Source organism: Uloborus diversus, chromosome 1, assembly GCF_026930045.1.
Source record: "Uloborus diversus isolate 005 chromosome 1, Udiv.v.3.1, whole genome shotgun sequence".
NCBI classification, from domain to species: domain Eukaryota; kingdom Metazoa; phylum Arthropoda; class Arachnida; order Araneae; family Uloboridae; genus Uloborus; species Uloborus diversus.
In genome coordinates this window covers 30,276,829-30,304,303 of record NC_072731.1, presented here as the reverse complement: position 1 = coordinate 30,304,303, position 27,475 = coordinate 30,276,829, and the positions used below count along the sequence as shown (strand labels likewise).

The 27,475-nt window shown below is 35.1% G+C and overlaps 1 protein-coding gene across 3 annotated transcripts in view; it reads left to right on the top strand.

Moving 5' to 3' along the window:
- The first annotated feature begins 15,646 nt into the window (after window positions 1-15,646).
- Window positions 15,647-27,475, top strand: part of LOC129234515 (deformed epidermal autoregulatory factor 1 homolog) — a 58,240-nt gene continuing 46,411 nt past the window's right edge. For 2 of the 3 annotated variants that reach the window (XM_054868524.1, XM_054868522.1), the window contains exon 1: window positions 18,005-18,571. In XM_054868524.1, coding sequence (XP_054724499.1) covers window positions 18,160-18,571 — 412 coding nt within the window. In that variant the 5' untranslated portion in view covers window positions 18,005-18,159. Of the gene's footprint in view, window positions 15,837-18,004; window positions 18,572-27,475 lie in introns of those variants that run through there. The other variant, XM_054868523.1, reaches the window with a different exon arrangement.

Sequence of the window (27,475 nt, the reverse complement as noted above, 5' to 3'; positions counted from 1 at the left end):
ACTGCATCTAGGGGTTCCCCCCTCCACTTAAGAGCAAGGGTGCACCCTCTCCAAAATAAGACCCCATAACAGGGAAAATACCAACTCGAAAAACCCCCTCCCCATAACAATTTCGATGGTGCAGTGCGCCATGACCTCCCCAAGGTGGGTACCCCTCTGCATCTAGGTGTTTCGTAGTTGTCCCCTCCCCCCAATCGTGAGTAGCACCCAGGATACCCCTTAAAATTTCTATGGTACGGTTCGTGCCACGATCCCCCTTGAGTGGGCACTCAAGGGGGTCAATTAATATGTTATCAAAATTAAGGTAGTTAGTACAACGAGGGGGCCTCCGTAGCTCTGTGGTAGAAGCTTCGTCTTCCAAGCCGAAGATCGTGGGTTCGAATCCCGCCTGTGCCTTGAGTGTTGTTTCCTTTTCTAGTGTTGTAAATCTTTCCTGTGTGTGTCCGGAGCCAAGGCGCTTGGCACGCAGTCCTCCCCAGACAACCACCTATCTTTAAAAGTTATCTACAAGAGATCCACTAGCCATAGAACTGGATATGAGCCAAATACAAAACATGTGCATGGGATGTCCGAATGTGTAATTGAATATCCACCAGTGGTCGAAAGGTTGAAAATTTTTAACTTCCAGTGACATCCAAAATATCCAGACGTTCTGCGGCGATCTCAGAGATATGAAGGGGATATTCTGGATAGCTCATGCACATGTAGAGGATATTTCTTTCCTATTCATAGGATGTAATGTCCAGAAAGCTTTTGGATGTCTTTATAACTGCTTATAGATATGGATTTTTGATCATATAGATGTATAGGAGATATTAGAATCGATGTTTTATAGATTTCATGTTTTTAAATATATTTTAAAGCTGGAAACAAATTTACAGGTTTAAAACACGCAACTTTTTGTGTATTAAAAAATAAGTTATTTGGAAAATATCTTAAATTTGCTTTCTCAATGCAGTGACGATCCTTTTTACTGATAAATATGAATTAAAGTGTTATATTTGCAAATAACTTATTTATTGATACACAAAAATTGTGATTTTGAAACCTGTAAACTTGTCTACAGCTTTAAAATATATTTCAGAAAAATTAGTAATAAGTTTTAAATAAAGTCTTCAGTCATAAAAGTCATTTATAAACTTTTCTTCTTTTTTTTTCAATCTTCAAAGGAGGAATTTTCATTCTATACCTACCTATAAATTTTTTTTTTTGCATACTGTTCTAGATTTTTTTCACCGATTGTCATGAATATAAGTGTTATATTTGCAAATAAATTAATTTATTGATATAAAAAATTGTAATTTTTAAACCTGTAATCTGTTTGCAGCTTTAAAATATATTCCACAAAATTTAGTAATAAATGAAGTCTAGATTCATAAGTTATTTACAGACTTTTAATTTTTCAATAATCATCAAAGGATGAGTTTTCATCCTGTGGGTACCTATAAAAGGAGTTTTTACTTTTTCGCATACTGCTTCAGACTTTCCAAGTAATTTGCTTTAACCAATTTTACAAGTTAAAAAGTAGCAACTCTTTGGTGTCGATGAATAAATCACCTAAATTTAGCATCTCTGCTAATAATAATTCGGAAAAATGTTAATAACTGTAGTTAAGTGCGAAAGCTTTAATACTTTAAGTAACTTATTTGGCACCATGAGTAAGATCTGTTCCTGATACTTATGAATAAAAGTGTTAATATTTGTAAATAACTTATTTGCTGATAAAAAAAAAACAATCTTAAAACGTGTAAGTTTGTCTATAGATTTAAAGTATATGCCACAAAAATTTTAATAAAAATAACATTCTATTTACAGGCTTGTTCTATTGACTTGATGATCCTCAAAGGATGAGTTCTTATCACTTGTGCACTATAAAATGTTTTATTGCACAGTGTTACGATTTTTTCCAAATACAGTCAAGCTCGCCTAATGGAATAGCCAGTCTTCCACAAAAATTACTCTAATATGCCGGATATTCTATTAAACAGAATTAAAATAGACATAAATGGTTCTGTACATTGAAAATGTATTACATTAAGCAGGATATACAGTTAACCGATATTCTAATAGGCGGGCTCGACTGTATTTCCCCCTCCTTTCTGCAAAACGGTTCCTATTTCCTCTAAAAAATGAATTAAATTTAATCTTAGTTTGCAAATTCTAGTTTTCTGAATTTTGAAGTATCATTTTCTTTTTGGAAGTTTTATACTTAATAAAGCATAATACTTAATAAAGTTTAGTTTATTTGATAAGTGTTCAAAAAGAATTAACTATAACACTAAAATATTATGATGCATTGTGATTAATGCATGTATAATCTGAAAAAAAATAATAGACAAATATGAAAATATTTATTTTGTTTCATATCTCTTAAAAGATGTCGAATTTCAAATCTGAAAACTGAACTTCAATAAAATTTTGATATTCCTAGGCAAAATGACCTACCTTTATATGTTCCTTCCTTTACATGAGTTACACACAGCAAATCTCTACTTTTTTTAACTAAATTCTACGTAGTGAAAAAAGCTTTAATGTCATCAAAATTACTGTAAAATGTTTTTATTGACTAACATTTAAAAAAATGCATACAAACAAAACATCACAATTGCATGAAAATTTGACAGGGACAAAACATCTATGTTTGTTTTCAGCAATCAGGAATTGCTTCTTGTTTTCACTTCACCGGTGAATGATGTTAGTCCTTTGATTTTTGAAAAGGAGCCTCGGGAGTACCACCGTTAACTGGCTCAAGTCCTGCTTCTCCAGCAAGCACGGTCTAAACCAGCAGCACTGACCACCAGAATCCGCTCCTGCTGTGCGGTTGCTTCTGTATCCTACACACACACCTTCAAACATACACACGTCTTTACGCACACACACGCCATCAAACATTCACATATCTTTACAAATACACATACACAAAAACACACGCACCAGTACATGCACACTCATGATTGCAAAAAGCTTAATTTTAATTCAAGATGTCAAAAATTCAGGTTTATTATTATTATTTATTTAATTTTATCTAGTCAGGTTTTGATGTGCCGCAACTAATTTTTAACCACAACTTTCATGGCAGAACCTGTTGCCCTAATTTTGATTAATACTGGGAGAAAACCAATTTATAAAAATACTTATTTTGGCAATGCCAATGCAACATCTGGAACTTTGTTAATACATATTACAGCAGGAAAAAATACTTAGAATTTAATGCAAAAATTTAGAATTTCAATTACAATAACATCATGACATTTGGAACTATACTTGCCTGCAACTCAAGTGGACAGTGACATCATCACGACACACAGAAGAAAAACCGTGTTAACAGATAAAACGTCACACTTACTAGCTTCCTCACCCTACCTGCTTCACAAATAAGAGGAGATCACCACCTGTGTATGAGCTGCTACTGGCTGGCATGTTTGATTCAAATGGTTTTAATGTTCCGCGCTGCTTTGCTCGTAAAATTGAAAATATTTAAAGATTGACAGAAATTATGACTAAAAAAGGTAGTATGCGTGGGTTTAACGAACAAATCTGATTTCTAAACGGTAGAGCGTAATTTCACCCGAATATCGGAAAAGACACAATGAACTATTTCCTTCATTTGGTCTCATCTTATTTCTCCATTGTCAAGTAAGCTTGCAGTCGAGTATACAATACTCAAGAAAATTGCAGCCATAACCACAATTGCAGATGTAACTGGCGTGAAGACCTTTTCACCAAAAAGTCCAAACTGTTCCAAAATATTTGAATTAAACACCTCCCTTTTCTAATTTTTGTTCTGAAAAACAGCCAAGAAAACCTTTTAATTCAAAAAATGAGAAAATTGCAAAAATAATGGACTGATGCTGCATAAAGCATGTGTTTTCACATTTGGAATTATTAAATTATAAGATATACTTACCTTATATGTTTGAGTGTTAAAGGATATAATTTTAAAAGATGTCGAAAACACAGAGAACAAACATAAAAGAGAAACTACATTAATTTAAATAGTTCCTCCTGAATGTTTTTCTCAGTAATTTTTCCGCTTGGTTTTTTTCTTCTCTGCTAAAATAAAGAAATAAATATTTGCTATCTTGTTTTTCATAACAATTTATGAATTATATATTTACATACTTGACAAACACAGGATACTGCAATAAAAAAAAAAAACTGGCTTGACAGAGAAGGAACATAAAAAAGAAACTACATCAATTTTATTAGGTAGTCGCGGTAAAATGTTCCTCTCCGGATGTTTCTCACTCTCTATTTTCTCTTTCATACTATAAAATAATTAAATATTTGCAAAAGAATAATTTGTATATTGTATTATGAGTATTTAGTGTCATTCTAAGTGCTCGGTAAAGTGTATGTCAACAAGGTTGATGCTCTGAACTCGAACTAAGAGCTACTTGGTACGGCACTAGTGAAACCTACACATCAAATACATACAATGTGAATTTTGAAGCCAAACTTTTATGAGTAATAGTTGGCAAACTTGGATTCATATTTAATTGTTGCAAAATTTACAGCATTCAGAGACTTATAAAACATTACACTAATTTTAATATGTTAGATTTTCCAAAAACTTGATACTTAATAACCCCGTCAAATCCAGAAAACTCATCTACATTCTGGCAGGACAAAAACACCTGAGAGAAAAACTTTACATATGCACTCTCATTAACCTGGCATTTTTAAACAAAACCACTTTTTAGTCAACAGTGGGCTGAGTTTTCAAGCAAATATAATACCATTTGAATTTAAATAAAACAATCGGGAAATTGAAAAAAAAAATCATGCCAAAAAATGCTTATTATTATGGAGGAGAAGTGAGACACTTTTAATACATTGGTAAAACCAAAATTCCAGCATATGAGATTTCATAGCTTTTAGGGAGAAATAATATTAATAGTAGTGCTCATCTTGCTAATGTAAAAGTAGAGGTGCTAAAACATGAATGCAAATAATAAACTCAGCATTGGGCCTTTTTGTGCCATCCGACAACAAGGGGAAAGACTAAAATGCAATCTTTATCTTTATAATGCAAACACATATTCAAGCAATGTGCAATTGTAAAAATTAACAAACTGGATAGATGTTTTGGGGGAATGCATGCTTAAATCGAATGGTTAAACTGAACATTCATGAACATAAAAATTTCTAGAAAATAAGCCTTAAACATTTCCACAAAACAACTTTAGAGTTTTAATTCTTTCAGCAAAGTAACACAACACATGCAAAGAAATCTAAGTTAATACCTAGCCTACTTGCAAGATAGATTTTTATGTTTAAAAAAATGAAAAGTTAACATTGTGGAAGAAATGCAGATCGAACATACACGAACAGAAATCAAAGTTAGGGTACCTGTGAACTTAACTCCTCATTAGTGAAAAAATTATCATTGAGTAAAAAAAAAAATACATTTACCAGAAACAAAGAAACATACCAATAAAGAAAAGAAAAACTTCAAAACAGTTTAATACTCCACTAAATTTTTAAAACAGCAAACAAAGTAGCAATGGACGACATTCAAATCAAACGGAAAAGCGGTAGGTAACATACAAACACTTAACTTTTGCTGACCAACAAATGTTCTAAAATGTGAAAAACACAAAATCAGCAGCATCTGAAACACTTATCTGAGAAAAGAAAATAGCTATATTAATTAATGTAGTTACAGCAAAGAAAAGTATCCAGTACAAAATTGTTACCACCGAACTCACGCCGCATCGCGATCGCGATTTTGTTGATAAACAATGAAGTTTAGAAGAAGAAGTGTTAGTTTTCTTAGTTCAGCACATTTTAAAAGGAAATGAATTTAAGAAAAACTCACCTGAAATCAACAAAACTTTAAATTAAAAGAATTTTGCCACAGAGACCTGAATATAAACAAATCAAGTAATATCCAAAAGTCAAATATCTAGCAGATATCCATAAATGAGACTTAGATGGATATTTTTTTTAAACATTCAGGTTATTGAATAGCCATCCACAAGCTATCCAAATATCTATATCTAAAACATGTAGAAATCTGGATAGCTAGACGACTTGCGAAAATCCATATCCAAAACCTGGATATCCATAAGCTATCCGAATATCCACATCCAAAACATGTAACCGTTTGGATGTCTTGAAGATATACCAGAAATCCATATCCATAGACATAACCAGATATGGATATCCATCAGCTGTATGGCAAATCCAATGGATATTTGGATATGTCATGGACCTTTTTGGATGTCTAAGAGACATTTGTGGTTGTCTGGGTCCATCTATGTGAAGCTGTTTAGCTTCTAAATAAATAGATAAATAAAGTGCAACGAGTGGGACTTCAGAGCAGACAGCATGATTGAAATTTTTAGGGAGAGGAGAGTTTGCTAAAAGTTGTCTTTGTCGTTTTTAGGAGATCTCATTTTGGGGATGCATTTGAGGGGAGGGGACGTCATTGTTCTTGAGGGGGAAGAGGAGCATCTCTGATTTAGGAAAGATGTTTTTGGTGCAAACGGAATCTTATAAAAAAAGCGAAAAAACTGTAACGTCATTTAGTTTGCTTTATTATAATTCAAAATATATAACTTTAGAACACAGAACGAACCAGTTTATTTTCGTAAACTAATTTGCATTTAATGATGTTTACCATTCTTGAAAATACCAATACATGAAAAAAAGTACACTTAAAATCGGAAAGAACACACTCCTTCAGGAAGTGTTTCCAAAAAGGAAAAATAAACTGCAACTGTATTGCTTATGGTATCGCACTTTTTTTTTTGGCATCATGTTCGTCATTATGATAAGAACTCGCCTTGAAATAGATGAAGTCGCCAATATGGTAACCATGGACCCAGGATCGTTCCTGCATTGACCGACGTGTAACAAACACTAATGTCAACAGATTGCGCAATTATTAACAGTTAAGGATAACTAGCGAAAAAAAAATTATTACCAACATGCATAACAATTTCATTGACTGAAAGAAAAAGTAAATTGATATATGCAAACAGATTACTTTTGACTGTAATTGTTTATTCAAAAGCTTTGAAAAAGGTACTAAAATTATTGCAATTAATTTCGAAATGATGTGAAGTGAAATACTAACAATGATGCCAAATGTCGTCGCCAACCCGATATACTTCGCCAAGCATTTGCAGGATTTTTTTTTTTGAAAAAAAAAATCTTTTTTATAGCAATTTAGCATTCAGCAGAAGCAGGGTGCCCAACTAGAGGAGGGAGGAGGTCGTGGTGCCCGCTGTACCATTGAAATTTTTAGGGGATGTTTTAGCCGAATTTTTTTTTTGGGAAATGGGTTTTGCTCTTTGGAGGAAGAGGATGGGAAACCCAGCACTGAGCACATAACTTGCAGGGATGACGATCAGGGGAGGGTCAAAGGATCAACTTACCCCCCTGAGACAAGAATTTTATTACGATCATTTTTTAGATTAAAAAAATAGTGCATGGAATCAATGCTAACCCTTTTTTTGAGCAATCACATTGCTTATTGTTCTCATTTGATTGTTTTGATGTCCTATGATTTTATTCCCGCCCCCTCCCGATACTGCTGCTTTAGCGAGCAGCATCTCCAGGTTGCGCCCATGTTCTACACACAGACACACTCATGCATGCACATGAACACAAAAACATGCCTACACACACACACACTGATGCCTGCACACAGACACAAACACACACTCGTGATTGCGAAAAACATGACTTGAATTCAAGAGGTCAAAATTCAAAAAAAAAATTTTTTTTTTTTTTTTTAACTTGGTTCTGCAAAGTATTTTTTCTCAGCGCATCATAATTCAAAGGAGTGACTGGGTTTGTTTACTGGGCTACTGCTATTTTCAATTTTTTGTTCATCTTCAAAAGAATAATAATCTCTGATGAGGTTAACGTTTTTCAGAGCACTCTTCCATCTCATATCACATGCGTGTGTGTGCACATGCTTTTTCCAAAGTGACCAACCTGTCTGCTCAAAGAAATGACTTTTTTTGAAACTTTGCAGGAATATGATCCATTGTGCCATTGGAAGTTTTAGGAGGAGTAGGGGGTGGCAATTTCAAAGGATTTTTGTCTCATTTGGGGTGAGGGGCTCTCCATAGCATATGAGGGGTGCTCTATCACCCTTGGAGGGATGGGCACACCTGCTTAACTGATCCTTTTTTACGATGGAGGCTTGTCCATTGAAACTTGACGCCTCTTACGAAAATTTCTGGATTCGCCCCTCATGACAATTACATATTTTGTGATTCTGTTTGTGCAATTTACATTTCTATAAACTTCATATTGATTACATTAAAAAAACATAATGAAAACAGAAATCCAACTGAAACATTTTAATGGCGCAGCCTGCATTATGAGCACCCCCGACAAATATAAAATCAATTGAGAATAACATTTATAATTTTTTCAGGTCATATTTATATCCTCTAACAAATATTTCACGTCAAAAACGTGAATTTTTACTCTTTGAGCTCTAGTTAAAAGATTAGGGCCGCAACTTCTCCAGTGACATGGCTAGAAAAAAATTTTGGAAGGGGACATTGACAGTTGTAGTCTTTTTTAAAGTCAAAAAAAAAAAGGAAACTTTCTGAGTTTTTCAAGGAAGAGGAGGAATATAAACCCAAATTTGCCCCCCCCCCACCCTCTTCCATCCTTGGATACGCCTGTTTATGAGCTTATAGCGTCGTCTCAGAGTAAAACAGGATATTTAAGTGTTATTCAAGAGATAAAATGTCTTAGTATTCCTCTGAAGAGACAGTATATGAATATTTAATTTCTACTATGCAATACATATTAGAAAGGTCTTCTATGTGTCCAGGAGGCATAGTTAGGGGAAATATGAACAAAAATGTGAGATTGTGAGACATGAAACCAGCTCTCAAGAGAACAAAATGATTTTAATAATTTACATGTTCAATGAAATGGGTAATTTAAGGTGCTCTGTTTCACTTTTCCAACTGTACCGTAATTTGGTAAATATTTCTTATTAGATTAAAAGAAATTTACTTCTCAATGTAAAACTTGTTTGACTTTCAATTGTATAATAATTTTAACAAACTCAAAAGAAACAATTCATATAAAGATATTTATAGGAATTTTTGATATTTACTCATTAAAGGTCTGTATGTGAGAAAAAGACCTTTAAAAATTTGTTTTCAGCAAACTAATATTTAGAGAAAAAAGTTATCCATATTCATGATGTGTTTAAAGTAATAATATTTATTTTCTTAAATAAATAATCAGAAATGATTTTTTTTTACTAGTTGAAAAACAAATGATATATGTAATAACTGCATGAATATCAGAACTGAATAGAATTTGGTTAGCCAAAAGGCTTTGTATGCAAATGTAAATTATGTAAAGCATTTAGGAGGGGGGAGGGGCACAGGAGAGCAAGTGGATGAACTGGGAGCAAAGCAGAAAACATCATTTTGATCAGCAACAATGTCAAGCAGTAAAAACACTGAGAAAATTGTACCATTGTACCACATAAATTTTACTGGGAGTATTTTGAAACAATTTCTTATTTAATGGACAGTTGAAATAATTTTTATCCCTTTGAAATAGGCCTGTGATCCCCCCGCCCCATCCTCAAAAACAAACTCTGTTGGGAAAACCGGTTTTCGTTACCGATATTCGTTAAGAATTTTACTCTTTCAACGCAAACATAAAAAGCTCAACCAAGGTCAAGATTGTACTTGCTTTGGCAGTAACAATTAAATTGGAATGGCCAAGGTCAAGCATCTTTTTACCAGAGCAAATCTACAGCTCAGTTTAACTACTTAGGAAAAGAGGGGGGGGGGGGTAGGGGTCATAATTGTTTCATTGCTTTAAAACCAAGGGTTCCCTCTCCCCCTTACGGATGACATATAATGAAAGTAAAGATATATTGCTAGGAATGTATCCCATGACCCCTCTGGCAGAAGTCGAAATTACGCGTTAAAAGGGTGTGAAAAATAATTTTTTCTTTAAATACTTGCAAACACCCATCAAACTGTTTAAACCATTGTTTCCCTAGATATTACCATTTCTCGCATAAAAAATTGAATTTTTGCAGTACTTTTAAAACATAACAATTTTATTCAACATAAAATTCTGTTACGATGCACAAAATCAATGGGAGTAGATAAAACAGTATGGTAAATGTAGAGTATGCAGTAATAACAAAATACTGCACCATAATAACACTGTAGAGCATTGCCCCCAAGCCCCTTGAGATCCTTTGGGCTTAGGGCACTGAGTTAGTATCACGAACGTCCGTGGTTCAAATCCCGACGGACATGCATGGCTCTTTTACGTCGTCCACATCTGTATGTCACACCCATTTCCATAATGTTTATGTTTCCCTTACACAACTGTGCAAACTTCAATATTTAAACTCCTACAATTTACCTTCTCTTGCCTTTTAATCCAGGTATGGAAATTCACTCATATCTAATTGAAGTGCTATCTTTTATGCGCTCTTTAGTTGTTCAACCATATTAAGAATTTTTACCTTTTCTTAAACTATCAATCACTTTTTCCATCTTTGCAAGATAAAGATGAAACAGCACGCTTCAGTGGCAGTATATTTCATTAGCTTTTATATTAAGAATGGAAAAAATAAATGAAAAATACAGAGTAAATATTTATACATACTAATTAAGCCATGTGAAAACTAGTGGGAACTTCTACCGTCAGTGTCCGATTGCTGAAAGGATGAAATTTGAGTCTCAAAATCAACATTTAATAACCAATAATGAAGCCAGTACTTAAAGATCATGATTCTGACCTGAAAACTTTCGTGTTGTGTGCGAAGAATTCGAGTTAGCTCAAATTCGTTTCTCATGAAAAATTCACATTATAGCCATTTCGCATAAGTCAATATGTTGTAGCGCAAGTCCACTGTACATAATATTTTTTTTTTGTATGCAAGGATTAGTAGAGTTGCACATATTAAGTAGTTGAGACTTTACGAAAACAGATAAAACAATACTAAATACTTTTATTAATTAAAACAATACATTTTAATGAATGAATTACCAATGTTTTGAAGCACAAAAATTTCAAATTACTGCAAACATAAGTTTCTACAGTAAGTTGTAATTTTTGTGAATCGAAAAGTTGGTAATTCATTCACTTTTCAAGCACAAAGGTATTTGTATGCTAATACATTTTTTAGTTCAATCATTGATTCTAATAGGACACCAATAAAAAACTAGATTTTCCTTATCACTGATAGCTTTATTTTAAAATATCTTTTTACAATCCAAAATGCTTTTTTTCAATGATAAACAAATTTCATAGTTTGAAATGGAAAAAGAAAAGATATGAAGTCAAACAGTGCCAAACATAATTATTGTCTCTGCAGTGATATAAAACAAATCTGCCAAAAAACATACTATACAAATTTGCAAAACATGAAGAACTACATTTTTGATTAGAAATTTACTCTTGTACATATTTATGCTTTATGTCTTTCCACAGTTTCTGAAAGGAAAAAAGAAATATTTAGAACAAAACTAATACAATAAAATATGCAAACATCATGAAGCTGTCCCTAAATAATGTAACACTTTATTTCAACAAATTTGACCCCCCCCCCCCCTTGTCAGAACATCACAATTTTTTATAGGCATATTGTTACGAAAAATGTATCTTCTTTTTGAAACTTCCCTCTCTCTTTTCAAAATTTTATGAACTTCTGTCTCCAAAGCATGACATTATTAGTGGATAGACCCTAAAAGAAATGTATACAGCTGACGTTTGATTTTACTCAGATTTGAAATCCTATAATGTCTTCTATTGAAACAATGCCATTTGATTTTATGAATACTTTTAGCAGTCTCAAAGAGTGCGTAAAATTGTGGGTGAACTGTTGCCAACAACTGTAGCGGACAACACAAATTGAAAAACTGACCCAGGCAGGGTTGTCCTATTTTGTCCATCCCAGAAAAAACAGTCCTGGACAAAATGTCATTTTGTCCATTTCATCCATTTTGTCCACTTCATCAGTAAACTGAAAGTTTTGAGTTAAAAATTTGAAGTTTGAAAATAAGAAATAATTATATATTTTTCCTATTCAAGTAATATTTTAATATAAAAATAGCATACATAAATATGTACATAAACAATTGATTGTAAAATATTTTAAAGTGAAAATGAAAAGAATTAAGATGAATTGAAGTTTATGTGAGTGTGTTAATAAATCAAATGAGTGTTAAAATAAATTATAATGCATGTAATAGCATTTATAAAACAAGCATATCAGCTGTAAATTTTAAGATGTTTATCTGTGATATATAGCTTTATTGCCCATAATAAGTGCATTTATAAAATTAAAAAGGAGAAATAAAAAGTTTTTAAAGGTTGGAGTTTCAAAACATTAAAAATCATATTTAAAAAACAAAGAAAAACCACTTGATATTAATAAAAGAAATGTTGGCATGAAGTGAAATCTGTTCTTGCAATACTAGACAAATGTGATGACCAGCAACAGGCTCTGACTAGGCTGTTCTCTCATCAATTTATTGGCCCCCGATGAAGATTAATGGCCCTTTAAACCTATCTACCCTCTTGCTTATTATAGAATCTTCTGGTACATTGTTCTGAGTACCCACAACCCTATTTAAGTAGTAATTTTTCTTAATTTGTACGACATTAACATATCTATAAAATACGAGGGTTGTTTTTTTTTCAAGCACCGTTTAGCTATAAAAAAAACTGGGTGAATATTTAATTTAGATAAAATCCCTGTGGCATGCCCCCCCCCCCTCCCGCTCATTATGTATAAACCAAATACGAAGTAGGAGGTCAGTTAAAAAAACAACTGCACCCTCCTTGAAAACTTTCTGGATCCGTCCTTAAATTAAGAAGTATGCTTAGATGTAAACCTCCAAAGCTGCATGAAAATAACCAAAAATCTTACTAATATTAGGGTCTGGTGGGGTAAAGTGGTCATAAAATCGTAGGTTTTCAACTTAGGTGGATAATAAATACAACAAATTCTTTAAACACTTCAACTTTTTCTGTTGTTATTTTACATTGCATTATTAAAGAACACGGTACATTGAATTTTAGGAAGAAAAATATTGATTTTAGTAGTTTTATAACTTTCTTTTCCCTATGTTTTTATGACCACTTTACCACATGGGGTGGTGGAAAGTGGTCATAGCATAGGGGAAAGTGGTCATAGTTAAAAATAGATGCAAAACCATTATAAATAACCCTAATACTAGTATATTTCAGCTATATTCATAGTTACAAGTATATTCACGAGTACATGCGTGTATACACGAATATATATGTGTCATGTGTTATACACGAATAAACACGTTCCTTTATGAGTAGATACACGTATACATCAGATACATGCATGCACGTGCCTACTCAAGTATATACGAGTATATAAGCATCTATACGTGATTACCTACAGAAGTGTATACGTGTCTACATGAGTACATACGTGTCACGTGTATATATGCGTAACAAGGAATATCATATGCGCGTATGCACTTGTATCTCGAGAAAATACGTGCATACTTGAGTATATAAGTGTATAGTAGACGTATATACGCATATATAAGTGTACATACATACATATACGTGTATACACGAGTTAATTCGTGGATCCATCCAGTGCGTCTTTGGTACGTGTCTACTCACGTATATATTACATGGAAGCACGAGTATATACGCATGTATACATGTAAACACGATTATATACCCGTATAGACGTATATACGTACATTTACGTGTATACACCAGTACATGTATGTATACACGAGAATATACCCTTATATACATTTCGGCCTACAGAGTGATTCTAAGCTCTTGAGAAAAAATCAAAGGGATGTGAGAGGGGAGGATAAGAAGCAAAGAATCATAAGGAAGTTATAACCACTGACGCGCTACATGCACACAAAGCGAGAAACTGATAGATGCAAAGCAGGGCACAAATTTGCTGCACAAAGATGATTTTACCTTACATTTTAGTTTTTAAGAAATATTTAGAGCAGTTGTTAGAAGTTATAGCCTGTAGTAGCTCACGCATCACAACAAAGGCGCAGCGGCTGATGAAAGTTTTCCGAAATTTCTCGTTACTGCAACAAAGAGTGATCTGTGAATACGTCGCATGTATTACAGCTGCAGGCCGCAACTTTCATCAATCGCTTTAGGAAATTTGCGTTAAGCGTAGTATCAGGTTTATTGATGTGTGGAGTAGATGTAAACGAGATTGGATTGCTAGGGATGGCCTACATCTGAGCTCTACAGGGGTCAAAATGGTTAGTGGTTTGGTTTTAGAGGCTTCAGAATCAAAAAACTAAGTTGGAATGGGGGGCATGGTTAAAGGAGCAGAATTCAAAAGGGTACTAACTATCGGGATTTTAGTAGAAACGGAAATAGGGTGGCTAATAAGAGAAAAGATTTTAACACTTGGGATTCAAACAATCGTGCAGCATTAAATAAAAGTAAGATGGGCTTACTTAAGGTTTTTTATACAAATGCTCGTAGTATTAGGAACAAGATGGAAGAATTGAAAAGCATAATTATAGACGAGAGGTTGGATATTATTGGAGTTACCGAGACATGGGCTACCGAAAGTGATGATGATTTATTATCTATTGCTGGGTATAATTTGTTTAGACAAGATAGAGTAGGTAAAAGCTAGTTGAACTGCACATCAAATCAATTTAAATCCATTTTTGGCTTCATTCTGTAAGTTATTTTTTCTCAGTGGTCATACATTAAATGATCTACTGGGTTTGTTTTCTTGGCTATAGCTTTTTGCTTATTTTCAAAAGCATAATCATCTCTAATGAGCTTTCAACCATTGAAAAATTCTGGGAGGGGGGGAGGGAATTTGAAAGGGTTTTCATCTCATTTAGCTGGAGGAAACCTATCCTTTTTTTTTATATAGGAGGTATTATGCCCCCCACTTACAAATATTTCTGGATCCGCCCGAATTATGGGTCTTTTTTCGTTTGTTGGGGGGGGGGATCTACAGTATTTGGGGGGGGGTATTCCAGCGCTTTTAGGGGTGGACAGCATCTCCGTCTTTATGCCCTCAATATAAATTACTAACAAACGCATTCAAATAAAAAAAAATTGCAACAAATAAGCAATGACATTAAAATAAATAAATAAACACAAATTATCAAACATATTTTCTCAAAAAAGGACGGATACTTACTCCTTCATTGTGTTTATCAAACACATAATCACATCCAACATCAACAGCTCTTTCGAAAAAAAATGCTCCAACAACTATTGTTAAAGCAAATGTTGAAGTGCGTTTGAAAAGTGTTTGATAAAGTTTGGTCATCAACGCCATTATGTACTATTGAAAATGTAAATACTGATTCGAAAATAAATCTCAATCTGATGTCTGAATCAGAACACGACCTTCACCGTAGTCTCAATGATCAGCCATCAGTTTTAGCGCTTAAATGGAACACAGATCCTTAGGAAAAAGAATGTGGTAAACCTGGAAATCTACTATGTGTTTGACCAGAACGAAGAGGAAAAATTTACAAGAAATAGCGATAGTGTGCCAAACTGGCAAACTCAAAGAAAATTTTATTGGTACATTCTCTTCCAATAGTTGCTAAACCAACCGGTTCAATAGGTACATGACCGTTGAGAACAAAAACAATGAAAAAACAGAGAACGGCAGAGAACAGAGACCGATTTAAATGAAGCTCAAATAATTGCAAATAATAGCACACAGACGTGTTACACCGGGGTTAAAATATGCTAAGGACGTTGCCTTTTAGATGGAAAAAGAACCGACCGAAGAAAATTACCTCAGCAATCAGTACAGATTGTAACGAAATGTGATTTTTCGTGTCATCGTTGAGCAAAATCAGGTTTCTTCTTTAAATACATTTTAAGGTTTCAAAGTAATTAAAAGTACTCGCACACTGTAGTAGGTGTAATGCAATCGTTTAGAAAGGAAATTATGTTTGACTTTTTTAACACCGTTTCATTTTTTTTTTTCATTTATTGTCCTTCAAAATCCCAACAACGAACATTATTTAAAATTCAATTTTTTAAAGCACATGAAATCCCCCCCCCCCACCCGGATGAGTTGTACAGTCTAAGGCAGATTTGGGCATGGGACCTTTGTGGCAATTTTTTAAATAAAAATCTGCTCAATTACACAATTCAAATTTACAAGTCAAATCAAAATTTTGAGAATAATGAACTTTGTTATCCTTCAATGAAGTAAATCTTATATTTTATTGCCCCAAAGTTAAGGAAACTTTTTTATTAAAAATGGGGCAAAAAAGGTAAGTACGTAAAATATGAATTTTTTATATTATTAAATGGATTTTTGCCACTAACAAAATTATTTATAGGAAGCATAAAATACCTTTTCTTAAAAAATAAAACTTTATAACCACAAATGTGCAGGAACACTGCAGATACGTATTTTGGCATTAGAAGGCATGCTTTTTTCAATGCACAAAATGTGAGCTTATGGATTTAAAGACATCTGACAAAAGTCTGAGTTTTTTACATTCATCAGCTCACATTTTATGCACTGAAAAAGATTTTCCTTGTAATGCAGAAACATGTGTCTTCAGTGCTCCTGCACATTTACTTTTAACGTTGTTTCATTTGCTTTTAAAAATTATTTACATTTGGAAGACTAGATTGATATAATTTGTTTTAGTTACAACTGGATTAATCCTACCTTTTATGCATTTGTTTATTTTTAATTTAAAAAATAACTTAACTGTAAAATATTGACACAAACAAAATCTTTTAAACAATGCATAATTAAATTTCAGCTGGAATTTTGTTTTAAAAACTTATTTGGGCACTGAGTTGACTACAATTTCAACGAGTTCAAAATTCGTAGCGTGTGTGTTGGTGGTTCTCCTTAAAACATAATTGGAACTCGGTACTCGGCCAAAGTGCTGCTCGGTACGTCTCTACTTGATATTATGGACACTTTGCGGCACCCTTCGCCTCTTAACATGGCACCCCAGTGTGCCATGGCATCCAGTTTGAGAACCCCTGGGCTAGTGCATTCACATTTGTGATTCTTCAGTGCACAACCAATTTTTGAGAGCTTATTTCTCGTGAAACAAAATTCTTGGCATGCTTTTGAAAAGATACCCTGATTACCCAATTAATAATAATGAAAACAATTTTGAATGGGTTTTTGGTGCTGTACTGGCAGTAATGGCATTTTGCCAGCAAAATTATCAACCCTAATTTGTTGGTTCGAACTTGTGAGAATGGAGGAAGCTGGTCAAAAATTTTGCACTGAAGATTGAATCTGATACTCATTTAAGCTATTTAAAACTCAACTCATTTCACAACTCTGTCATTTTCAGTTGTGTGTACTGAATAATTTGTGATTCAACATTATTTGTTATTGTTGGTTCATTCTTGGTTCTTGGGGTAGGTGACCTGTGCCACCACCTAGTTTGGTATATTTTAGGGGCAGCAAGTTTCAGACCGTTAAACGTTTTAAAAATATTGTGTATCCACACTATAAAATTGAATGCTTGGCGAATTCTGCTTCGCAAAGTTAGAAATTTACTGGAGGCAAGCTGAGGCTCATGCCCCAGGTGGCAAATGCAAGGGTTCAAAGCAATATTTCGTATTTTGCTATAAAGTTTATCTTTGCTCAAGGTTTCTCCTCCTCCCTTTTACATTTGTTATACTCCTCGCAGGAGAAGATATGTAAGAATTATCTTGAGAGCTCCCAAGCTAAAGCTAAATATTTAACTTCCCCAAATTAAGTTGGAAAACCTTTAATTCCTTATTCAATGAGTAATTTTTGAACGGATCTAGAGAGCACCTCCCTCCCCCTTTGCCTCCCCCCCTAAATATGTTAAAATCCACCAATGTGAAAATCCTAATTTGATGATCACGTTTTCCCGCCGCTCCAAAACCAAACACAGTTGCTTTTAAATCCACGTGGAGAGTATTTCCGTTTCCGGCGGAAATCGAGTCGAAGCATCCCGAACAACAGCCAATACCCGAATAGCCTTCGTAGTAAGTGATCGCCATCTTGAGATGGGTTGTGAAACACCTTTCTCTCGGTTAAAAAAACCTTGTAATATTTCTTTGCCGCATTGAATTTATCATCTGTTCTGCTTACTTTCACACTTCATCGTAAATTTCGGTTTCTGTGTGGAACAACTTATTGAAATTCGTATTTGTGTACATGTTATGGTAGGTTCAATGGAGATCGGGTTGTCTGACGAAGAAATCCCGAATGAGCGTTCGGTAGATGTCGAGAACGCCATATCCGGCATTCCAGATGATCCTGACAGAGAAGTTTGTTTGGATTCTGATTCTGAAAGGGCATTAGTGACAGTGACAAGTATGCCCCCCAACGTATTGGTTAGCACGACGACTGCAAACTTATTTGCAGATCAAGAATCTTTTAAAGCAACTCGGATTATCATTCACGAACCTCCATCCTTAGAAGGACAACAAACAATCACTTTCAACGCGCTTAATAGAAGTTTGTCTGTTCCAGAAAAGCATTTTAATTGGGATCCTTCTGTTTACAATAATGTATTACCTGTCAGATGCAAAAATGTTCGTGGTGAACTACATAAATCCAGATTTGGCTCAGGTTAGAATATTTTTTTAAACATTTGAAGTTCCATTTTTTTTTTGTTCATAATTTTCCATGCCCTACGAAAATGATCGGTCACGAATTATTATTTATTTTAATGCTCATTTGAGCAAACTAGAGCAAAAAATTATAAGGTTTGGTGATGAAAAAGCACTTCGTACTAATGATTTTCTTTTTTTTACTGTTTATTTGATCGCAGGTATTGGACTTTTGTAATCAAACAATTTTTAATGTTTACATATGTGGTTTTTTTTGTACGTTTGTCACGGATGGTATTTTTCATCTGTATTTGTATAAATAATAGACAATTCAATGCAATATTTTTTTACTTTATCTTGCTAAATTTTGAAGGAAATCTTGATTTCCCCCAAATACTCAGGAAGGGGGTGTGGGACACCTTTTTTTTCTTATTTGGTAATCACGTATGCATGAAATTTCCTGTTTGCATAATTGACACTTGAGTGCACAATGTCATTAATTTGTTAAAATAACCTAACTTGAAAATTTTTATGTTTTAGTCAGAGTTGCCAACTTTTGAAAATCCAAAATCATAGCTGCATAGCCTTTGTCACAAAGTTCGTTTTACAAGCTAGTTTTCATAAACATATTCATATTAAAAAATGCTTGACGTCATATTTCTTACTCTTTCGTTCTCCCTTGTCACAAAGTCGGAATTTCACGACCCCCCCCCCACACACTTTAAACATAATTCTTTTGTAGTAATCCACAAATACTTCTTTATTGTTCATCAGAATTGTCGAATTTATTGAAGAAAGGGGAAGTGCGTGATCCTTTCGAGTCGGTTTGAAATTTGTGAATGGCAAGTGTTCCATTTTTTGCCATGAAAGTGCATGTTTGAAACTCTGTAACTTTTGATTGATTGAACAAAATGTAACAAAGTAGCATATCTAATTGAAGGAAATTGAAAGCTCTACAACTTTGTCTCTGACAACTTCCATGAATACTAATCCTGGGAGGCACTTAGGAGCAAATGTTTGACAAAAAGAGAGAATTTTTCCGAAAATCATTGATTTTTCATGACATATGACCAGAAAATTATTGGAAATTTGACAAATATGTGCAGAAACAGTTTCATAGTAACTTTATTTAGCTTGAATTTTTATTTTAAACGCACTTTTTCCCCGTTTCCGACTTTTTCTCAAAAAACCCAAAATTTTCTTCCCCCCCTCTCTCCCACCTTTAGCTCACCCCCCAGGGGTGGGGACTTTTAGTATGTTCACTTACTAACTACCCCTAACAATATTCTGAAGTCAAAAATTATCGCATATTCCATGCAAGCTACAATGTGTTCATTGACTGGACTACAATGAGAAAAAGTTATTCGGTTGTTCTCTGCCATGAACCAATTCTGTTGTTATTTAACTCAGTTAAGTTCTGAGATAGTATTAATGGGTCTACCTGCAAGCAGGGCCGTCGCTAGGTACATTCATTTGGGGGGGGGGGGGGGTGATTTTGCCGACTGACTCCTAACATTTTGCCGACCCGACAGATACATACGTACACACATTATATATATATATATATATATATATATATATATATATAATAATTCAGAGCCTCTCAACAGAATTTGTTTCATATTGCAGTCTAAAATATGAAATATGCAATTGTAGACAAGCTACGGTGCTTCAGTGATACTAAGGGGATGCATTAATTTCGATTCAAGTCAAGATAGACTGCTGTCCTCCGGAAAATTTCCGAAATTGGCATACTAAAATCATGATTTTAGGCTTGGTTTATATAAGAAGCAAGAGGATCGTGGATTCAATCTTTTTCGCTGGAGTCAATATGAGGCTTTTTTTTTTCTAGAAAAGGTGGTTTTCGGGAGTTTTTCCATAGAAATTTCTAAAAACAAAAATTTTATGCCATCTTTATTGGCATAAGATTTTTGTTTTGATGTTTGAATTTTGTTTTGTTTGTTTGAATTGCGAAGGAAAGGGATAGGGGGTTTGGGGCCCCTTCCCCGAAGGTTTTTCGAAATTAAAGTTTTGAAAACACAGTTTTAGGCTATTTAAGGATGCTTTAGGGGAGAGGGTAGGCAGTGACGGATCTACATTTTTTTCTGAGACGGGGAAAATATCGAAACTACCGCCCCTATAAATCTTTCAAGTTTTAAAATTGAGTTTCAACGAAAAAAAAACAAAAATAGTGTGAATTTGCCGTCTCCTAGAAGTCGCCGCCCTTGGCAACCCCCGTCTCCTCCTCCCCTTAAATCCAGCACTAAGGGTAGGCATTTACAGATGTCCTGTGAACAGTGGCAGATTAGCTAGAGAAAACGGCAATGAGGAATTACAAGGAATTTTGGAGGAGACGTTCTGAGGAAATTCGAAAAAAAGAAAAAGAAAACGTATTTTATCCATATAAAATTTAACACATAAGAACATTTTCTACTCAAAAAGTTTTATAATATAATGGTGAATTAATTATGTTGTATATAATTTTTTGGGGGGGGGGGGGAGGGGGGACCCTCATGGTAATCATTCGTTTTGGTATCTTTGAGTACTTTGATTCTGATTGAACATTTCCATGGCGCACAAATAGGGATTTTAAGTATACAAATCAGAAGAATTGCTTTGTATGGGAGAAATAGTTTGCAAAATAAGTTATATCATCCTAGTAATGTTAGGCTAGAAAAAGTGGTGTTCGGAGGTTTCTGCCCCTGAAGATTCTAAAAATGAAACTTTAGACAGTCTTTGACGATGTTAGGGGGAGAGCAGGCTCAGGAAATTTTTCGAAACTGAAGTCTTAAACAGGTGATAGTAAGTCATGTTTCGTTTCGCTGGGGCTCAGGGGCACTCCCTAGGCGATTTTGTGAAATTAAAGTTCCAGAAAAGCAATCGTAGACCACCATTGGTGATATTAAGGAAAGGAGTGGATTTCATAGACTCTCCCCGTAAATTTTCTGCAAATGATGTTCGAAAAATGTATTTTTATGCGATCTCTGCGATGATGTTAGGGGGCTGCCCCACGGAAAAATTTTAAGAACGTAAGTCTTGAAAAAAAAAATCTCTAGCTGCGCCGCTACCCAAATCTATCAATCTTTGATGGATTTGGGTAGCGGCGTAGCCAGGGAAGGGGCCCAGCGCCCAGGGAGAGGGGCCAAGGGCATAACCCTTCTTGGACGTCAAAGAGAGCCTAAAACCTTGTTTTTCGGCTTTTAATTTCGGAAGATTTTCCGGGGCGAGCACCCCCCGATTCCCAAGCACTTCCATAATGTTTTCAAAAATGCGGTTTTCGGGTTTTAAGTTTTAAACAATTTTAGGTAAGACCTTCCACTCCTCCCCCTCATCCAACTTAGCAAAGCATAGCTTTACAATGTTCTTTGCATAGTCAGTTCCCAAACACCACATTCAGAAATACTGAAGGAGAAAACATGTCAGCATTTCTGACCTCTAGTTAAGCATATGACTCATGCATAAATTTTGAGGTTATTTATCATTTTTTTAAAATACCCAGACTTAACAAATAGGAGTGTATTGGAGTTTTAAACAACTATTAATTAATAATAAGCAGATATAAATAATTAGCATAATCTATTATGAAACCAATTTAGCAATTCAATGAAAAATAATTAATGTGATAATCTCCTTGAGGTAAGAACCTAAGAACCTTTTGAATTGTAGTTCTAAACATATAGTTTTAAACGTTAAACGACTATTGGTGATGTTAGGAGAAGGTGATATGAAGTGATTTCGCTCGAAATTTTTTTGAAAATTGAGGTCTTAAAAGTGCCATTGTAGGCCATTTGTGGTAAACGAGGTTCAGAGGCTCTCTCTCTCGACAACTTTCTGAAATTGAATGCCAAAAAAAAAAACAAGTTTCAGACGATCTTTGTTGATGTCATAGGGCCTTCCTGCAGTAAGTTTTAAAAAAATTTTGAAAAAAAAAAATAATAGAACCGACTTCAAAATTGCTCTAAAAAGTGAAAAATAATTTTATTCTTTTAGCACCATCGATAATACTTTTAAACATATTTTTTGAAGTTGGCGCAAAAACAAAAAGTAAAATCCATTGCAACCATGCTTCGTTCATATTTTTATCAAAAAATCATCCAAAGTTAGGAACAAAACGTTTATATCGTTACTCAAACATGATGTCATGAATGCGTAATGCATGTGGTAGTGAAGAAACTGGGCCTGATTAAATTTATAGTTGTAGTTGAGTTATGGCTATGAATGATTTTATCGATCGTTTTTGCGCCAACTTCAAAAATTATGTTTAAAAGTATTATTGATTGTGTTTAAAGAATAAAATTATTTTTCACTTTTTAGAGCAATTTTGAAGTCGGTTCTATTTTTTTTTTTTCAAATTTTTTTTTTTTTTATTCTTTTTAGTGTAAATGTATTTCTGAAATATTAAGAAGTTACCATAACGAAACTTTACCTTTTTTTTATATATAAATGCTCCATACTATAAAAAAACAACAACAACTAAAAACACTCCTTAAACTTTAAGCGATTGACACTAAAAATTTATCTTTGTTCCTCCCTGAAATTCATTTGTGTGTTAAAACTTATCTTTGTTCCTCTCGGGAAATCATGCCTAGTTAATTTAATTATAACCATTTAAATATTACGTTTTCCCTAACTAATTTACATTTCACAGCCATAGTTCCTTTTTATGCAATCCTCCTTACTTAGCCCAAATCATCTGTTATTAGCATACATGATAACGATAAAAATACTACTATAGTTGAAGCAAACCTAACCTAGTAGCATTGTGAAGGCTACTCATATCCTAATCACTGCATAAACCTCGCTTCCACGTTAGGTTTACCCTCACTATAGAGCAATGAAACTGAAGAAACTTGATGCTTGCTTCAGAGAAGCCTTCATTCAAAATTATCACCGCAATTGCGCAATTACTATTAATATTATTGTTGTATGGCACCAAATTTTTTAAACAATGGTCCTTAAATTTAATCATTTAATAGGGAAATTGCATGAAATTTACTGTTTTTTGACCATAACTTTTTTAAAAAAACAAATATGGTCAAACAAAGTAATGGGACCTAAGTTGAGTCATCCCCTATCCATTAAAAGAAGAATCATCAAAATCGGTTCGCTAGGTGAGATGCTGTGAGTGGACAAACAAAAAAAACTAGCATGTTGTGGCCATCACGAAACTTTCTTCTATATTTTTATTTTTTCTGATCCTTCCCCATGCTTGACAAGGAAGCAATATTCCTAACAAAAACAAAATTACACATGCAAAAACTTGACGACCATCCCAATGTCTGAATTATTGCAGAAGCAAAGCAAAGAGCGAAAATTGAAAGTTATTTTAAAAGCCTTGCATGAATTAATTACAAATATTTTATTTGTTAACAAACATAAGATGGCAACAGTTAAAAATTTTAAATCATTGAGATAATATTTCCGATCATTTCCATACAATTAAAATCACGAGAAATGCGCAGACGACAATCTATTACGATTTATCTTTCTTATTGTTGCATTAATAAAGCTATTTTTATTCGCTAAAAAAATAATGATAATAAAAATAAATCAGCACCTCTTGGCGCGATTGGCGCCAAAAATGAACCAAAGCCTGTTTACATATGGATTCACATATATTCCAAATTTCAACCAGAATGTAGCATTACTTCTTGAGATAGGGCACTCACAATGGAAAAAAAAAACGGGCGATTGCGCTACCCCCTTTTTAGCTGTTGACACCAAAATAAAATCAGCTTTTATACCCACTAAGGGCTACTTGCCGATAAATTTTTCTTTCATTCCGTTCATTATTTCTTGAGATACAGCAGTCACAATTGACGACAAAAAACGTTCTATAGCTCAACCCCCGTTTGAGTTATTGACACCAAAATTGAATCAGCACCTGTTCCTGTTACTGGCAACATATAGACCAAATTTTGTTTGATTCCGCCAGTTACTTTCTGAGGAATAGCAATCACGCGTAACTCAAAAAACATCCCATTGCTCCACCCCCCTTGGATGAATTCGCGCCAAAAACCAATGGGCACAAGTTCACATAGGGGCACATATGTGTACCAAATTTCGTTCGATTTCATACGGTAGTTTTTGCTGTAGAGCGGCCACAAAAAACTGGTCACACACATACACACAGACAGACATTTTCCAAAAATAGTCGAAATGGACTCAACACACCTCAAAACGTTCGAATCCGTCAAAATTCGAAATTCGAAAATTTGCAGGAATCCAATACTTTCTTCTATATATTAGATATAGAAGAAAGTAAAAAGAAAAAAAACATACATACGGTATGAACTGATAACCGCCTCCTTTTTGAAGTCGGTTAAAAAACGCAACTTACCGTATTTTCGGGATTAAGCGCCGCGGCGCATACAAGAAAAAAAGTTTCAAAAATGGATGCGGCGCATATAATGGGAGCGGCGGGTATAGTGTTTTTTTTTTTTTCCCCGATCAAGTTTTAAAAAAAATCCGAGTTTGCAAAAAAGTTGAACATTTTACCAATAGATGGCGCCACACTTTTCCCTTTCGTTTTGCGAAATGAGCGACAAGCAAAGCAAAGAGGGGTAGCCATGAGGGGAGGTGAGTCAGCGATTGCTGGTGTTGCACCATAGAGAGAAACGCTAAACCACGTGAGCGCTGAATGACGTGAGCGGCGAGGAAGCCTCATCGAAGCGAAGGGGGACGGAGGGTCAAGGAAAGGAGCTTGTTAGCAAGACTAGCAGGGGAGGGGGGTGGAACTTCCAGTTTTCTAAAGGGGAATCACCCCTTTCAACAAAGTGGGTTGCTCGGGGTGGTCAAGTGACCTACTAATTGAAAACTTGTTTCTCCGTCTCCCATCCCCAATTTTATTCACTCACATCGTCGCTTTTGCTGTCGTTCGTGCGTTCTTTTCTTTCTTAAAGTTTTTACATCGAGTTTCATCTGAAATGGCTCCTACTAAACGACTTAAGAGTTACACTGCAGCTTTCAAGTTGGAAGTTATCGCTAAGGCTGAAGCGATCGGAAATCGTCCTGCTGCCCGGGAATTCGGAATTGATGAAAGATGTGTTCGGCGTTGGAGGTCCGAAAAATCAACGATCGAAGCGATGCCGAAGACAAAACGTGCCCGACGAGGAAGATCAGCTCACTGGCCGGATTTAGAACGGGACCTGAAGAAGTGGGTAGTGGAGCAGAGAGCTAAAGGAATTTCCGTTTCGACTGTCCGGATTCGAATAGAAGCCAGGTGCATCGCTGCTAATTTGAATATTTCCAACTTCAAAGGCAACGCGAATTGGTGCTTCAGATTCATGAAGCGGAATCATTTGTCCGTCAGGCAGCGAACAACTGTGGGGCAGAGTCTTCCAGCTGATTGGATGGAGCAGAAAAAAAAGTTTTTAGACTACGTCGAGAAGCTGAAGAAAGAAAACAACTTTCAGCCTCATCAGCTTATCAACATGGACGAAGTCCCTTTGACTTTCGACTGCCCTCCCAACAGGACTGTCACATCTACCGGTGAGAAGAGCGTCGCCATTACAACCACGGGGCATGAAAAAACATCATTCACGTGTGTTTTGGCTTGCACGGCTAGCGGAGAGAAGCTGAAGCCTATGCTGATTTTTAAGCGGAAAACGGTCCCGAAGGAGTCTTTCCCGTCCACCGTTGTCATCCGCTGCAACGAGAAGGGGTGGATGAATGAGGCCCTGATGTCAGACTGGTTTAACGAAGTTTGGAGAAAAAGGAAAGGCGCTTTTTTCCAACCAAGTGGAATGTTGATTATGGACTCCATGGCGGCGCACAAGACCGACCCTGTGAAGGAAGCGGCGCGGCAATGTTTGGCGTCCCTGGCCATCATACCAGGTGGGCTTACAAAAAAGTTGCAGCCCTTGGATTTGGCCCCCAATCACAGTTTTAAGAGCCACATGCGTCAACAATGGGAGTCCTGGATGGTGAACGGACTGCACGAATACACGAAAGGCGGCAACCTGAAGAAAGCGTCGTTCGCGGAAGTGGCGAAGTGGGTAGCTGCAGCTTGGAATGCGGTAAAGCCGAGCACCATAATTTCCGGCTTCACCGAGGCGGAGATCATTCCCCGAGTCCCGGATGTTGCTGCGGAGGACGATGGCTCCGATGACGAGGAAAACAGCCCGGAGCTCGATGCAGACTTTCTAGGACTATTTGCGTCCGACAGCGAGGACAGCGATTTCGAAGGATTTTGAATCGCCGATCCATAGTGGATGCGACCCACTGAAAAAAGCGTGCTTATAGTGGCGCCGACCACTTAAAAAAACGTGGAGCGCCATGAGGAGAAGGGTCCGCGTCCCGCGCTCTGGATAACCAACCAATGTCTCCTCCCAAAGTACGAAAATTTTAATTATAGTAATAATAATATAGTTATGTTAATTATATTCTTTTAAATTTTATTTTCATTTTATTGCAAGTTTCTGAACGTCTAAATTGCGCTTTTAAGTTGCGTTAAGTTGGATGCGGCGCTTATAGCGGGCGCGGCGCTTATAATGGGTGCGGCGCGTACATTAATTTTTTTTTTCCGGCGACGATAATTTTCGATGCGGCGCTTATACTGGGTGCGGCGCTTAATCCCGAAAATACGGTAGATTACATTTCATTACCATAAGATAAAAGAAAATGGTTAGGTTCTGCCATTCCTCCGTCCCTCCTCTCCTAAGCTACTCCCCTAAATAATTTTATTTATTAAAAGAAAAAAAGGTAGGAGATCCTCCTCCAGATTTTCTTTTTAAAAAACATTTTAGCTGTTTTAGTTTTTTACGACGAAATTTTCAATTTTCACTCTAATGTTTTAATTGTTTAAAGTACAAAATTATGCAATCTTAATACACTCTGTTAACATTTTGAACTTACAGACTAAGATAATTTAAAGCTTTTATATTTTAAATTGAGGTAGGGTTAAACGTTTAACATTTTAAAT